The sequence below is a fragment of the Polypterus senegalus genome, chromosome 4 (assembly GCF_016835505.1).
Source record: "Polypterus senegalus isolate Bchr_013 chromosome 4, ASM1683550v1, whole genome shotgun sequence".
In the NCBI taxonomy this organism is placed as follows: Eukaryota; Metazoa; Chordata; class Cladistia; order Polypteriformes; family Polypteridae; genus Polypterus; species Polypterus senegalus.
In genome coordinates, this window is record NC_053157.1 from 160,629,047 (window position 1) to 160,646,845 (window position 17,799).

The 17,799-nt window shown below is 35.8% G+C and overlaps 1 protein-coding gene across 1 annotated transcript in view; it reads right to left on the reverse strand.

Annotated features, from left to right (window-relative positions):
- The window catches only part of adgra3 (adhesion G protein-coupled receptor A3), a 109,804-nt gene that overhangs the window by 19,202 nt on the left and 72,803 nt on the right, over positions 1 to 17,799 (reverse strand). The window contains exons 12-17 of the mRNA XM_039751580.1: positions 17,223 to 17,384; positions 15,543 to 15,743; positions 15,230 to 15,437; positions 13,534 to 13,742; positions 5,253 to 5,377; positions 5,047 to 5,170 (exon numbers count right to left, since the gene is read on the reverse strand). Of these exons, the coding sequence (XP_039607514.1) occupies positions 5,047 to 5,170; positions 5,253 to 5,377; positions 13,534 to 13,742; positions 15,230 to 15,437; positions 15,543 to 15,743; positions 17,223 to 17,384 (1,029 nt within the window). The remainder of the gene's footprint in view (positions 1 to 5,046; positions 5,171 to 5,252; positions 5,378 to 13,533; positions 13,743 to 15,229; positions 15,438 to 15,542; positions 15,744 to 17,222; positions 17,385 to 17,799) is intronic.

Below are 17,799 nucleotides of genomic sequence, written 5' to 3' on the forward strand. Positions count from 1 at the left end.
GGCCATCGAGAAGATGATTTTTTTTTCTGGGAAATAATCTTCAGTGCAAATATACCAAAGGCAGCTTAATATAAGTGAGCAAGCAGTACTAACTCCAAATGCAAAGATTATATTTTCCACAAATCATAAACTAATGAAAAATAGTTTCTACCCTCCACTGCAGATTCATTTTTACTGGGTAATGTAACACTGTACAAAAGCTGCTAATAATATTTTATACATGACAATCATAAGATAAAAGTGTCATCGTTAATACTTTAATTTGCTACACGAAAATCTCACTATGCACTTTCATTAAAACTTCTTCCCTGAAGAGGCATGTATTTATCAGTATCTAACAGAAGGCAGCTTATTATTTTATTAATAGAAGCACGACAGTATTCTACACATTTATGCTTTTAATATATTTAATCATCAGTGTGCTGTGTGAATATCATGTCAATTGTATTATGAAAAGTGAAATATATTAAATGCATATTTCTGTGCTATTTACTCTTCAGTATTTACACATTGGTAATAAATAAGGAGAAAGGGTGATATGAAAATGTTTTGATCACTCCTTATCTAAAAATTCTGAAAAGTACAGGCAATTCAGCTAAATTTAGTAGAGTACGGGGGGAAAAAAAATTAATTGATTACTGTGAATTATTCTTTAATTAGCTTTGCATATATATATCTTCTACTTTATATATATATATATATATATACACATACATATACACACACATACATATACACACACACACTAGATGTTAAGCCTGTTACAATAACGGGCGCTAGAACAGTAGTGCATGAACATTAGTAGGAATAGTCTATATTAAATGGCAAGGGACGTTGACCTCATTCTGTTTCTTGTCTTAATTTTTTTTTGTCAAAAATATTTTTGCAAGAAGCCTAAAGTAAAATAATAATAAAAATAAAATAGAAACGTATATGACAATACAGTAAGTATAATTAATATTGCCTTAGTGTAAAACTTTGTAACAATCTGTAAGACACAATATCTGAAGAAGATATTTAAGTAAAATTTTCTATTTTTTTACCTCATGAAATGTTTCTATACAATTTCATTATAGACAACATTTCTTGTAAATATTCTGTCTGAGTTTGGCAACAGTTTGCCTTGTTCAGGAATCTCTACAACCTTGACAACATCTGGAAAACTTCTTACTCTTGATAATGCAACATATAACTGACTGTGGCTAAATACTGGTTCTGGCAAGTAAATGCCAACTTTTTCTAAGGTTTGCTCTTCTGAGACTTTCTCTTTTAGCATTTTTCTGACGGTCATTTTCTTTTTCTTCAATCGATCTATTTGCTCGCATTTTTCTTTTTCTTTCAGCCTTTCTTGTGTTGATGTTTACTTGTTGAGCTGACCGTTCTTCCAGGAGATGTTGCTTATATAAGATTTGATTGTCTGTGTCTTTTGTCCTACTTGACGTGTCCTTTTTTTTGGGTGGCATGTTGTTAGTAGATACGTCTGTAATATTTTCTCCTACAGTAATACTGGCTTGTATGTGGCTGTAATATGCATCACTGTATTGTGTGTCATTAATTTTCTCTCGCAGTAATACTGGTTTGTATTTCTGTAAAATGCCTGTAATTTTCCCTGACAGTAATACTGGCCTTGTTGTCCGTAATAGGACTTTTAATTTTCTGTCACAACAGTGGGCAATCAGCAGAGTGTCCCCAGCAACTAATGTAATGTGTGGCGTGCTGCTTATAATCGTGCCTGTGGCGTCTCCCCAGCAAGTACTGTGCAGTCCTCCAGGAAGTATTTTAATCTGTGGGGGCGTGCAGCTGATTATTTTATGTGTGGCGTCTCCCCAGCAATGGATTTCATGTGCGCGGCCGTGACTACCCAATCAGCACTCTCCCCAGCAATGGTGTCCTTTATTTCTTATCATGCACGGCCGTGGCTAGGCCATTTACCGTGTGCCCAGCTTCCAGTGTGTGTGCTTTATTTGCTTATCATGCGGCAGCGGCTAGGCCAGTCACTGTGTGCCCAGCTTTCAGTGTGTTTGTGCCCACGGTGCCGAGTGCATGGGTGGGGCACGGTGCGATGTGCGGTGCGGCCCACGCATGCGCACTTCACCAGAAGACACACACACGAACACCAGGACGCACACAGGGGTTTTATTAAAGAGGATAGATATATATTACACACACACACACATATATACATACTGTATATACAAACACACAAGGGGGAGTCAAGCTAAAGTTAGAAAATAGAACAAAACTTAACAAATCTGATAATGTCATTTCTCAATGTAACCTCCACCACCTTTTCAATGCACTTGTGCCACCAGCAGAATAAAAGGTTTTATCGTGTCCTCGCAACCACTTGTGCACCTGAATTATTGTTAAACACTACAGTCACTAGTGCAAGTTACTATAACTTGCTGGAGACCAATGTGAAGCCTACTATTCGATCCAAGTGGCGAGGACTGCTGTCTCAAGGAGTCCTTTTGCTACAAGACAATGCCTACCCACAGTCTGCTAGGAACACCAAAGCATGTCTGGAGAAATTTGAGGGATTGCCACAACATCCTTATTTGCTAGATTTGGCACCGTGTGATTTCCACCTTTTTGGACTGATAAAAAAAACATTTGGGAGTTGTCAATTCAAGACAGATGATGACGTGAAGAAAGCAGCGCATGAGTTGTTGCGAGGACAAGACAAAAACTTTTATTCTGCTGGAATACACTTTTAGGCAGGTGGCACAAGTGCACTAAAAAGGGTGGAGACTACATTAAGAAACGACATTACCAGTTTTTTTACGGTTCATTCTATTTTCTGATAAATCCCATTTTCTAACTTTAGCTTGACTCTACCTACAGTATAAACACTGTGAACTTGGATAAAAAAATCTGTGTTATAGCAGCCCAATTAGCTCAGTATCTTTCTGGGACTAAGCAGTGTGGTCTATGGCTGGCTTGTCATCACGGCCAATACCTCCAGGCTGCAAGATGGAGCTCTCCCTGCAGGATGGAGGTGCCCCGGATACCAGCAGGGAATCATGGACTATGAAGTTTTCCCCTACAAACCTGCTGGATACTCCAGGGGCCAACAGAGGACGCTGACGGGAGGCCCAGAGAGTCATATATGCCCTATAACCCGGAAGTGCGTCATAGGCAAAGTGACAGCAGAAGTGACGTACTTCCGGGATAAAGAAAAGGACTTTTTATCTGACCTGGAAGTGATAAGGAACCATGAACTTCCGGGTCAGGAACTATAAAAGGATTGTGGGAGCTCCCAGACGGCGCGCTGAGCTGGATGTAAGGGTGGCAACGCGTCTGGGAGTGGTGGAGTGTATTATTGTTATTGTGATTATAGTTTATGAATATTGTGGAGAAGAGGGTGCTTTGTGCAGTGTTGTGTATAAATAAATTCAATATTTGGACTTTCACATGGTGTCTGACGTTTGATCGGAGGGTTCAAGGGAGCGACAGCGCCCCCTATCTGTCACAGAAGCCACTAATGATTTTGATATACAAAACCATCAGCAAAGTGTTTAACTTTATGCTTTCGTTATAAAGTTGCATACTGAACAGAGCTATCAGGATGTCTGCTCATTTTAAAAGATTAATACATATACCTGTACTATATTTTATAGTGTTGTGCAAAACTAAAGATACAGCAACATATTTCCCATTTCACAAATACTTGCCATGAGTATATATTTAGATACCGTGACAGAAACATGTCTACAGTTGTTTCTATAATGCTGGTTTGACTTTAGTTTTAAAACAAATGAAGACTAGTAATAGCTTCTTTGCATTCCTTTAAGCCCAATGGTTCACTGCTTTTTGCTGCTTGTTTTTGGTCTATTCATGAAAATGAAGCACACAAGGGATTTGCAGTGAAACAATTCAGGTAATAGCTGCTAAAGATGTGTATATAAAACACTTTGTTCCAGCCACCAAACATATCTGAGTCATCCAAACTAAAAAAGAAACACTGTAGCAACTCTTAAAGCACATTAAAATAATAATAATAATAGTAACATTCTCTTTTAGGTACAAAACATTAAATGAACAATTTTTACTAAGAAATTCTTAAAAATACCATTAATACAAAGAAACACATAAATTCAGCCCTTAGACAAATCTAATGTTAGTAATTCAAACCAAATTAAAATAATGAAAGTCTAATTTTAGTGAAACAAGAATAGTTTTAACATGTTAAGTGGCTTACAGAATGTTGCATAAATAAATATGTTAAATAATAAAAGAAAGGAACTAAAAAAAATCAGAAGTGAAAAGTTTGGTACCATGAAAACACAGTGAAACTGTAAGCAAATTACAGCTAATTTAAAAAAATGTGTGCAGATGTAGTGAGGGTAAAATCTCAAAATAAAATATGCATAACCTTATTATTAACATTATTAATAGTAATCTTTAGTTAAAAAAAAGAAGCTATATTTCTCCTTGGGGGAAAAATATATATACACACATACACATGAAAGCAAAGGTCTCTGACACAGTTTGCATATCTGTAGCTAGTAATCCACAAAGGGAGAAAATGAACCATGTATCTTAAAATATTTTTTTTATTCCTATCAGGTGACATCATCAGAAAATGATTAGACATACAGGAATCAAAGGCAATATATATTAAATGAGTTAGGTTGGAGGGTGTTGGTCGTAGTCTTTCTATTAATATCTACATTATTTCTCTATACATACCTGTATTTCAATCAGTATCTTGCATGCACACACCATACAGTTTGAATTTAAAACATCATTGAGTGATGACAAGCAGAATTTTTAAACAATATATGAAACATTTCCATAAATCATTAGTAAAAGTGATTCTTTCATCCTAACCTAACCAGATGGAAAACTAATCTTTTCACAATACTAAAATAAAATTGAAAAAGAGTCTTAAACATCTAGACAATTACTTTTAAGTTTCTAGCAACAAGATTTGACCTGTATATTTTTTGCTATATATCTACACACACACACACACACGCACACATTTAAGTAGTGGACAAGTGAAAGATACCATACTGAACTTAAGTTAAATTGACAACTCACCGCTTGACAGAAGCTTGCATTCTTTATCTGACTGATTCCCCCAATAAATACTGCACACGTCAGGAAAATATGAAAGCAGAGATTAACCAGCATGTGCCAGCTCTTTCGGCTTATCCGTATCAAACTGTAAAAAATAAAACAAAATAAATACAATGTGACAACAAAATTACAACACACACACACACACACAGATTTATTCACCTCACCTGTAATGACAAACGTAGCTGATGATGATCAGCAGGAGGCACAGGAGTAGAACAACAGCACTGGCATAAATTACTGGGTGCAGAAGATCAGCAGATTGGGTGAAATACTCTGCTCCAGTTAAATCCTAAAACAAGAAATGGCAACTGTAATATAAAAATAATTTGGCAAAGGGATACATTACTCCAAATCTGTCATACTCAGCATTGCATGAAATTTATTATTGTGTGAGTTTTGATTTTGCATTTGCTAGACTGTACTTAAGTTCTCTGTATCTTCAAAAAACACATCATAACAATGTACTTTGTAATTCAAAGAGAATTACAAGTAAAATTAACAATATGTAATATATAATCATTTAATGATAAAATTACAAACATAGCTGAAAATAACATGCAAATTTACATACAATTATAGTGCATGGTAGTGGAATATGAGTTGACAATACAATAGAATTTAGATCAGTAGAGTGGGTATTCAAATTACCAAAAACAGTTACGGGTGCAGTCAATTAATATGCAAGAGAACGCAGGTGACTTTTCTAGGAGAAACTTGAATGAAACTGATGCAACTTCAAAATGAGAAGCAAGTTCCAGAAAGTAAAATTAACAAAGGAAAATAAGTGTATATTGTGTGTTGCTTTAAACGTTTTTGGATCATGGTAAGGCTATTAGTTTAATATGAGACAAACAATGACTAAGTAGTAGAGTTTACACATTAGTGTAGTCGAGTAAGTTAAGGACTGATATATTCATTATGTCTGATCCATGTAAGGATGCTAGTAGTCAATTTTAAAGTTGTTATAATGTGTTATTTTGACTGTAAAGTGAAATAAAATAATCTAGTCAGAAAATATTTCTGCCGTAGTAGAATACAAAGGTACCATAGTTGGTAGACATTTCTTAATGCAGTATAGTTTCAAAACTGAGACTACTGTCAAGCATGTCTGCATGGCTTTTAAAAATGGAAGATGGGAAAAGGTGTTTAGAGATGAAAAAATCAAATGAAATAGTTCCTTTCAGGCAATGTTTAAATGCATTAAGTTAGTTGAAATCCATATAATGGTATCTGCAAGATGGTACTGTAAGCACCAAGCCTGCATATATCTGATTATGATATAGAGTTGGATATCATTTGAATATGAATGGTACAAATTAATGTTTTGTAGTGTTGACTTAAAAATGTAAGAGAGTGGCTGTGGAAGGGCATGCAACAGGACCTGTTTTTTATAGTCAGTTGTGGTGAAGCTTGTAGACATCAGGCAAGCAGTACTGCAGGCAAAGTGTTGCAGATATCATGGATATGTGTGCCGGAGCATGCACTGACTTTTCAGAACTGAAAGGAGGGATGATAGAAAGGTGATTGCTGATGAAAAGAAGAGAATGGAATGGTGGTTACTGATTGAAATTAACTGCTGGCTGATGGTACAGCATGGGTCTCTTGCAAGACTGTGAGTGACTAATAGCTGATAAGGGCATTTGCATACCAAAGTGGATGCACCATTTACAAAGATGGCATGGGGAAAAAGGGCGATAATCGTGGGCAGGTGGGTGTAATTGGTGTCATTTCTCTTTAGGGTACACAAAGGTAGCAGTTGTATTTAAGTAGAACTGCAGCAAAGGTGAATAGTCTTTCATGAGCAGTGCAGCAGTTTTATATCAATAGAGTTGAAGGATTTGAATGATATGTAACCCTACATTTCTGTACTGCTGACCAACAGAGAGAGCAGGAAGGAAAGGTGAGTGTGTGATTTATCCCTTGAGTGACTGAAATAGTTTGACAGGGAACAGAGGAGAGAAGCAAACTCAAATGGAAATAGAGAGTGCTGGAAAGACAGGTGCGAGGATTATGTTGGGATTACGCCTCTGATGATGCCTAAAGGGAGGCAGGGAACAAATCTTGGGAAATGCAGGACGGCACCTTTGGTTTTATTTCAGATACTTGTAAGAAGAGTTTTTGTATTGTTTTTAACCAGGTAGGAGATCCATGGATTGGGATAATTTGTAGAGCATTTTTTTGATTGGCACATTAACTTTTCTTTAAATACTAAAAAGGACTGTTTTATTGTGACGCAAATTTTAAGAAACAATTTAACTACTTACTGAATTAATGTATTGGAATTATTTATTGGATAATAAGGAATAACATTCCATTAATTTGCATTTTGCTGAACAAACAGTAATCTGCTTGTCTCGGTAATGGGAGATGCCCGTGACTGCAGACATTTGAGTTTTCACAGTAGCTTGTGGCAGCCAGTGTTTTTATAAAAAAAAAAAAAGAAGAAAAACATCCCAAAAAGTGGGAGTGGGAGGCAATGCTGGTTGTTGTAGCCACTGACACTGTAAGTGAATTCATCTTTTTTTTAAGCTCATAAGAGAATTCAGGAGTGAAGGCAAAAGTGTACAGTAGAGTAAATCATTATCAAAGGAGTACTTGGTACCTTAGCATTACTACAAAGTTAATTCCTGCACAGTGAGCAACCACTGGGAGAATCTAAGGAGCTTGAGGCAACAAGAAAGGGATATAATACTGACACAAGTGAATACACAGGCAACTTTAGTAAAACAGTTACCTGATTTAGACTGCTTTCAACCCATTAAAGCAAGAAAGAAAATCTCTTTGTGGGAGAAAACAACTGCAAACATAACAGCTAATTCAGAAGCTGAACATCAGAATTACTGAACCCTAGGAAGAACTAGCAGGTCGGTTTTACAAAATAGGATTAGAGGACTTTATCCAGATTTACATTAGATAGGCAATGTTCCTTCTACATATAGACTATAGTAAGATGGAAATAGGTTAATTACTGTCAGATGACATCAAAGGGTAAGAACTGCACACTTCCAAAATGCACTACCTCAATGGTCACTTTGAGCACCTTGCTGAGCTGAATGCTAGCTCTGATAGATAGCTCAATGGATGAAACCAGGGTTTAAAATCTTAAAAGGTAGATAAAAATGCTAATATGTCAATGGGATGACATAATACAGTTTGTGGACCTGGCATAGCATAGCAAGTCAACACATTCTACACTTAAGCCTTACAACCCACTTTTATTAACAAACAGGAAAGGATTTGAACATTTTTATATTAGGAAAACTAAATTAAGAGGCAAAAAGACAAAAATGTTTAGAAAACAGAAAGTGAGCAAATAAGATAAATATCACTGTCAATTCTCCAACAAGAATTTGAGGTAGTAGTGTAAGCAGCTTATAGGTAAAATTCACATAGACACTGAGTATTTCTTTTCAAAATAAGCTACATACACATGAAACAAGTTATTAAGTTTTAATATAGCACTGTGGGGAGCTTTAAAATTCACCAATCCTTAGAAAATTACTTGACAAAGAAAAAATGTACTACATTGCGCTGAAATGCTTGGTTTTATCTAAATGCCTCTTTTGTACCCTCAGGAAAATGTATGTGCCAATTTAATCTGCTTTGATAATTTCGCACTGATGAAATTTGTAAGATGTAAGATTTCCTTAGCATTTGTTTTGTTCTGTATTTTGCCAGTATAATTCTTGTTTCTTTCAAGCAGTGCATAAAGTGATGTATTAATTTTTCAGTGTGTGGCTTGATAAAAATGCTAATAGGGAAGAGTTCTGTTTAAGATAAAAGTTACTGTGTTATGCCTTACAGAGTTTATACTCCCATAGATAAGTTGTTGTCTGTGTAGAGTCTGCACATTCTTAAAAAACTCTACAAATTCTTAAATATTGCGGGCGTTCCACTTTTTCTCCTATGTTCCTAAAACATGTGCATTATGTTAATCAGTAATTGTAAATTTTCCCTGTGGAAGTGAGCTTTGGTGTTTGAATGAATGGTCCTGGTTTCCATGTTTTTTTCTCCCATTAGATTCAGCTGGTCTGAAATAACAGGCTATATTATTAAACTTGTTCAAACCTTTAATGAAAAAATAAGTTACAAATTGTAATATGATGTACTTTTACTCATCTTATTTTTTAATTAAAAAGAATACCAAATTACAACATCATGAATGTAGCCGATCTACCTTTTCAATATAAAATCAATACAACCGACATGAGAATCTAGAGAAGGGGTCCCCAATTCTGGTCTTGGAGGGCACCAGTGGCTGCAGGCTTTCTTTCTAACCCTTTTCTTAATTACAGCACTGTTCTTGCTGCTAATTAATTTCTTTTGAATAAATTTTAATTCACTTAGATTTATTCCCCTGAATTGCTTCATTTCTTTCCTTAAATGGCACCCAAACAGAAATGAAATGTGAAGTGAGTGAACCAGCAGATGACCAACTAAGTCTGGGCCTCAAACTCCAACTAATTTCACTCCAACCAGTTGCTTAATCAGGCACCGAATCATGCCATTAATTAAACCTGTTTTTTAATTCCATGGCTTGTTGCTCCTCTTATTACATATCTGAAATTATTGATTTTCTTCTTTCTAAGAACACTGTTAAAATGTTTTGGGGACCTGAGTAGATCAGCATTCTTAAAACTTTCATCTTTCTTTATTTTTGGATTTTGTATGATGGACACAGTTTGCTGATCATGTTTTGGCTCATTTTGTACCTCATTGCTTGGCTGCTAAATAAGAAAAAACAAACAATTACGGGGTTTGAGTTTTCAACAGCAAGTGATTTAAAATGAATTCAAAAGAAGTTAATTAGCAGCAAAAACAGGTCACTAATTAAAAAAGGGTTAAAATTAAAAAAACTGCAGCCATGGGGGCCCTCCAGAACTGGAGTTGGGGGCCACAGATCTAGAGATTGCCTCTGCCATTTAGAAAATAATTTTTCCTAACCAATCAAAAGAATTAGTGTTTCTTGTCACAGTACCCACTTAATGAAGGATGCTTCTTTTTTGATGACCTAACATTTAATAATATTTCTCTCCCTGGTATTAGTGTGTGGGTGTGACAGCAATGTTTAACTGTGGGTTAGCTACAGCCTTAAAAATGTTTTTGCTGGATATACTTAGGAAATGGATTAATAAACATATAAGATGATTTCTGGAACCATTCCATTTATGAAGGGTGGCATCTTATGAAACAAGTCAGCTTGGTTTCTGTCATTAGTTTGGCTAATTTTGGCATAATTATATTGTGTTAAAAATAACAAAAAAGTAGAGGAGGAGAAGGAAATCATTTGTTCAGACAGACACCATTACTTTGGGGCAACAATAGGAGTTTTATTTCTTTAATCAATAGATAAAACTATCATGCTTAAATTGTTATAGGTGTAAGAATTACATTTTAAATAAGATTCATTCCAAAATGGTAATTCTTTTTCTGTCACATTTGTGCATCACAGACATTGTCAGCAGGCAAACTTGACCAGTCAAGTACTGTAGCCTGAGGCAGGACCTTTCAGTTTGTGATGGTGGTAGATGTAAGATCTCCCAAAACTAAGATGTTTCCACTTTCATTTCTTAATACTTTTCTGCAATTATTTATGCTAAATATAGATTCATTTATTTTCTTCTCAAGAATTTTCATATAAAGTAGCACAAGTTCTGGTCCATTTGTTCGCTAGTCTGTATTAAACTTGCTCTGAATGACCACTATGGCCTAGTTTACTAGATTGAGAAGGGTTTTATTTCTTTTTCATAAGTATGTAAAAATACTATGGTACAAATTAAGTACTTTATTATGCAAATTTCCGGGAAAACTTCTAAGAATTACAAATGAAAGCATAATTTTCAACGTGTTACCAGATAGTTACTGAGGCTTTGATGCTTCTGGTGACCACCCCAAATAAACAGATCTGCTTTCAAGTAAAAACTATTAAATTAAGAGAAATACCTTGTGGTAACTGCAGATCTTTAAGGAAGTTATAAAGATCAAGATCTGTGTGTCTAACCAAGCCGGAATACTAATGTTAAGAAATGAATGATAACAAATGACTAATGAAGATATGCAAACCTTTGGTAAAACTCAATTTCTATTTCATGAAGCATTATTGTTTCTTATAAATGTGTGCCTATATATCAAAATACAGTGGTACCTCGGTATACGTCCTTAATCTGTTCCAGATCCTTTGACTTTTACCAAACAGGGCATATACCAAACACATTTTTCCCATCTATACTAATAAAAGGCAAAGCCCCCACTGACTGACTCACTGACTCATCACTAATTCTCCAACTTCCCATGTAGGTAGAAGGCTGAAATTTGGCAGGCTCATTCTTTACAGCTTACTTAGAAAAGTTAGGCAGGTTTAATTTCGAAATTCTACGCGTAACGGTCATAACTGGAACCTACTTGTGTACATATATACGGCCATAGCCTCGGCGTGTGAGGCAGAGTTGCGTCCCTCATCGTCACGCCTCCCACGTAATTGAGTGCCTGCCCATATAAGGCCATCCGTCAGCAGCAATCCAATAGATACGCTGCTGCTAGATATTTGCGGGTGAAGGACTGTGCTTATGCAAACGAAGATGAGATGGTCAGGGATAGACTAGTGTTTGGCACAAACAAGTATGAGAGAAACTTTTAAGTGCTGGGTCTTAGCCAACATTAAATAAAGCCGTGGACATTGCAAGATCGCACGAGATAGCACAAGCACAGCTGAGAACTTTCGATGCATGTACTCCAAGTAGCTCACGTGAACTGACTGTGAACGCAGCACGCAGAGAACAAGCAAGAGCTCCAAAGAGCGCTGAACAAAAAACGCATTACACAATTGAGAAGGCAGCAAAAGAATATGAAGCGAGTGACGCATACAAGCATATTCATAAGTGCAGCTACTGTGGAAACGAAGCACGGTGTAAACCTGAAGTGAACTTTAAATTAAGTTCATAGACACGCTGCCGCTGGCATTTGTCATGCCTACGACGAATACGATATTCGCAAGATACAAGTTTAATGAGAAGAAGCAGGGTATAAAAGAGACTTTTGATCACTTTGTAACTGAGTTAAAATTGCTGGTGAAGGACTGTGCTTATGCAAACGAAGATGAGATGGTCAGGGATAGAATAGTGTTTGGCACAAACTCAGTAAAAGTGTGTGAAAAACTTTTTTACGTTCATAGACACGCTGCCGCTAAATATTTGCAGGCAAATCCACAACTTAATACTAGGAATGCCTGTTGAACATCTTAGATTCACGAGTACCGATTTGGGTAGTGATCACTTCGATGAATGAAACCTGTTATTTTTACAAAGGTTGACAACGAAGATGAGATGGTCAGGGATAGACTACACAAACACGGAATTTAACTTGAACACAACACATCCTCCAAATACGAACATGATTGAAACAAATAATGATAATCAAATCCTTGATGACAGCAACACTCATAACAGTTACAAAACAATTACATTGACAATCATGTTATGTTATTTTTAAGATGTTTCGTTTTCTTTTTCATAACTTCTTTAACACACTACTTCTCTGCTGCGAAGCGCGGGTATTTTGCTAGTAAGAAATAAAGGGAAAATGATTAATCCGTTCCCATGGGAAAAAAAATCCTATTGTTATTGGCATATTATACATTGATGGGGTTGTATAAAATAATTTAAACACTACTTAATACATACAGTAAATGCAAACGCAATTAGATGAAATATATGAAAATTTAACCTCACTTTACTTTTTAATAACGTCTTTGTTTTTCACAATCGTAGATACCGTCGTTCTCGGCATATGGTATGCAGCAGCAAAGTCCCGGATACACATGCCACCTTCATACTTTTCAACAATCAATTCAAATTTACGCAAAAAAAACGAAATCACATGAAAATTCACAGAGAATTATAACAAGTACTGATGCTCATGGGCAGTCGTGGCTTTTTCTCGAGAGCGGTAAACAAGGGTAGTGCGCGGGTTGTTCACTGCATTAATGCTAGCAACTGGCGTAATGACGCTCGTGGGCAGTCGTGGCTTTGTCTCGAGAGAGGTAAACAAGGGTAGCACGCAGGTTGTTCACTGAATGCTAGCAACTGATGTACTGACACTCGTGGGCAGTCGTGGCTTTGTGTTGAGAGAGGTAAACAAGGGTAGCGCGCGGTGTTCTAGCACATGAGTCGTATTTCAAACAAAGGTCGTATACCAAGCAAAATTTTTCACATCCAAACAGGACGTATACCAAGTTGGACTTATTCCAAAGCGGACGTATACCAAGGTACCACTGTACTGTATATCTTGGGCTACCAAGAAAATAGCAAATTTGATCCTTTGGAAAATGAAATTCAAATCGATTACCAAACCCAAATAACAGTTCAGATCTGTTGCAAAAAATGAACACTTCAGCTGGGATTAAAAAAAAAAAAAAATCTTTAATCTAAAATTTCAAACTGTACTTGCCATCAGCACTGCATAGTTGCTCAGCGAATTGCACTGAATTGTGGTGATGTTATCATCAGAATAGAGGATAATGCAGCCTTCAGATGCCCATCCTCCTTGTCCTCCAAGAAGGCTAAAATTCCACATTGCTGCCACAGCATCTACTCCATGTGCTATACGTCGCAAGGTCACATTGATGGGACTGCGCAGGTCCTTCACAATAAAACCATCTGAAAGGAAAAGTGGAAGAGAGTACATAAAGATGAGTACAAGTTAAGTTCAACAGCATTTGAGTTACTAGTTAAAAAACTAGACTGACAACAAAAAGTTAACAAGAAAACCCTTATCTGCAAGTCTAAAAAAACGTGGATTTCTACCACAAGTCACAAAGCCCACATGCCAAAACAAACAAAGATAATACGGAACTACACCAGTGCTCTGGGTAATACATGGCATGGGGAACAACAGAAGGGTAATCATTAATCAGCGATTAAAGCATTCAGCACAGCTTAAGTGTTTATCTTTAATTTCAGATGAATAAAGACACTATATTTGATCTTTTATATAGTACAACACTTTAAGTACTTTAGCCACCCATTGGCCTCTGGAAATTCAAATTAGAAAGACAGACAGATACTTTATTAATCTGAAGGGGAAAATCACATACTCCAGCAGCAGCATACTGATAAAAAAAAAATAAAAACAATATTAAAGAGTGATAAAAATGCAGGTAAAACAGACAATAACTTTGTATAATGTTAACATTTATCCCCTCGGGTGGCATTGTAAAGCCACATAGTGTGGGGGAGGAACGATCTCCTCAGTCTGTCAGTGGAACAGGACAGTGAAAGCAGTCTGTCGCTGAAACTGCTCCTCTGTCTGGAGATGATACTGTACTGTTCAGTGGATGCAGTGGATTCTCCATTCTCCATGACTGACAGGAGTCTCTAATAAAACAAACGTATTTGCTCCAGCTTTCTAATATAAAAAAATAGTGAAATGACATAGGGACAGACAAAAGCCATTGTAGAACGTAGGTCCTGCAGTGAAAGATGATGATATTCAATTTCAAACTGTGTAAACTGTATTTGTGTTTTATTATAAAAGCACATCATGCCCATTTGTCTTTTTTTATATATAATTTTGTCAATGAAGAGTTTGCATTTGTTGATAATCTTTTAATTTGTTAACATTTATATTTTATTGTTCTACATTATTCAATTTATTTAATAATGTGATTACCCCAGAGTATTATATGGTATACAGTAAAAGAGTAATTTGGCTGTTATTCCTAGCCTCATTCACAATAACATTTTTAGACACTTTTAATTAAAAAATACAGAAATAAAAATGCAATAAATAAAATGAACTTAGAAAATTTTGTGAATATTTTTAAAAATAAGTATTAAGACACATTAATTTCAATATATAAAAACAGCACGGTTTACCCTTTTTTTTTTTAAAGTAATACTTCTTGTAGTTAAACTACTGTACATCAGTTGCAGCCAAATTTGCACAATTCTGATAATTGATTACATTTTCAAAAAATATTTTCATCACAAGCCAAAAATATTTTTAAAGAAATTACATATTTATATTGCATATTTTCTCAAGTTCAATAGTTGATTAGGGGCTCTCTTTTACTCACTCCCACTATTCACAAAGAAACAAACAAGAAAAACATAAAAACAGATTCTCTTGTTTTACTTTAACTTGCCTAACTTTGTTAATATGACAGGAGTTGCTACAGTTCTTCTTTTGCCATCATCAGCTAAAGAGGATGTGTTTCCTGTTGCTGGAAAAAGCTTCCCATTCCTAAATGCTATGAGCTGTAACTTGTAAATAGCATCATCACTTTGTCCAGAAATACTTTGTTGGGAGAAGAGATTAGAAGGCAGCTGAATTGAAGCTTCTACAATGGTATTCTAAAAAATTAAAAAAATACAAAAGGAGTAACATTTGAATATTAAAACAGAGCACCATATATGCATATTCACTTCATCCACAGATTATCCATTTTAAAAGCTTACCTTAAGAGCAATACTGGAGAGTGTATTGGTTACATTGCATTTAAAGCTAAGTTGCTTGTCAAGATTCATATCAGGATCTCTCCTTCCAAATTCTCCCAAAATAGTACGATCTATTGTCAGTTTCTGGAACACTGTGCAAGTCATTCCTGAGAAACTGCTGGCTTTGATGACATATGCCTCCAGTGCAATGTTTGGAGAATACTACATGAAGAGGAGAAGGTAAAATAGAATTTTTTAAAGCACTTTATTTTCTAGAATACAAATAGAATATGTTCGTAATTCAAATGAATATTTAGTGCCAAAAGTTGTTTATTAATTTAATTATGACTGACAAGCTGAGCATGCTGTAAATGTGTACAAATATAAGACAGAAAAAAACACTGACAATAAAGACACTGCAAGCCCATGTGCATATTACAGGTCAAATTTAGATATACCGAATGCAGAAGTAACGAAATTTACAGAATAATGAACACTTTTTGTGGGCCCAGGCAAACGTTTATTGAACGCCATGTTAAACAAATTTCGTTTGAAGAGGATATAAATCTCAGTATAACAAACATTTTTTGACCAAAAATGGCCACTAAAGATGATAATGCCATGCAAGCAATACTTTCTTAGCCTAGTCTCAGGAACCCTGAAACAGGTTGTCTCAAAGAAAGAGACAGTCTATTGAGAAATTTCTTGTCTTGAGCAGTCTCTCCGAATGTTTAGGTACAACATCACACACACAGCCGAATGCTGAGTCAGTGCTCTGCCAAGTGTTCACGTGGGTAGTGTCGTGTGAAGAAACCGTACTGTTCGAGTTTCATAGCTCTTCTCAAAGTTTTCTTTGAGAAAAACCAAAAAAAAAAAAGTGAGAAACGGTGTCAGTTTATGCTGAAGGATAAATTGATTCTGGAATGAAGAAAAACAATGTGGCGAAAGCATTTTGGAATCATGCCTTCATCTAACAATTTTTCATTCTGTGTTCATACCTATATTTCTAGTTAACAAAATATTTCATCAAACATCTCGTTTTCATTCCGTATTCATACCTGTATTTCTATTAAAAATAGAAACGGTTACATCTAATGACTCATTTTCAAATAAAATATTTTTTGCAGTTTAAGAACTGTTATTTTTTTATACAGGTATTGACAGACAGGAAGATTAGCCCAGGTTTTCAAGGAAATACAGGTACATTATTACTGTATAGAGTAGGCAGGAACAGTCTCAAGGCCATTTGAAATAGGCGCTGTTAAGAGCCGTGGCACAGGTGATCGTCCCGCTTTAGCTCCCATTGTCAAGATTAGAAGAATACCAGTGGCTTGGAATTACCACTGTGGCAGACATGGTCTGGAGAAGACAGATCAGGAGAGTTTGAGGAAGAACAGATCAAAGTTCGGTGTTACATTTTAAACACCGTGCAACAGTTCCTGCAGAGGACAACTAATTGACCTTGGTTTACTATTTACCAGACACACTAGCGCAGCTACGGAGCTGTCCTTGCACCACTGCCGTTAGCAAATCGCCAGCAGCCCCGGTCACAATACTATACGTATTTCCTACATATTCGTTGTAATGAAATTTCCGTTATAATGAAATGTGTGTCATTATAACGGGATTCCACCTGCATATGCTAATGTATGTTAGGCAAAGGTCAGCAAACAAATATGCCATAAAATTAGATGACCTTACCGTGGAATAAACCTGTGCCCCACTTGACAGCCGGTAGCTTGCAATCTTCTGTAAACACTGTACAATACGTGTACATGCTTTTGCTTCTCTTTGAGCCATCCATAGGACTCTCTCATCAGCTAGCATGACATTGCTGGCTATGTCTACCATGACATCTCCAAGCTGAAAAATCAAAAGCAATTCACATAAGCAAATAAAAATTAATATAACAAACCAACTTCAAAGTGCATATATAAAGTGATTAAAATACAAACATAATGAAAAAAAGTAAATCTGGCACGGTCATGAAATATTTCTTTAAAGTTCAAAAATGTGACACAATTTTAAAGCACACAAAGACAATAATATTTAACTGATGGGTGACAAATCAAACAATGGCTCATTATATAAAGAAAGGCAAATCTTTACAAAACACAATAAAAAGCAGATCTTACAACCTAAAGACTGGCAAAGCAGAAAAAAAAACTAATATTCAAGTGACAAAACTACATTAACATTGTATGAAGCCCATCTGTTGGCAAGTTTTTTCTTTCGCAGACTTGTGTCCAGAAATCATTATTTTACTATTGAGAAGGTT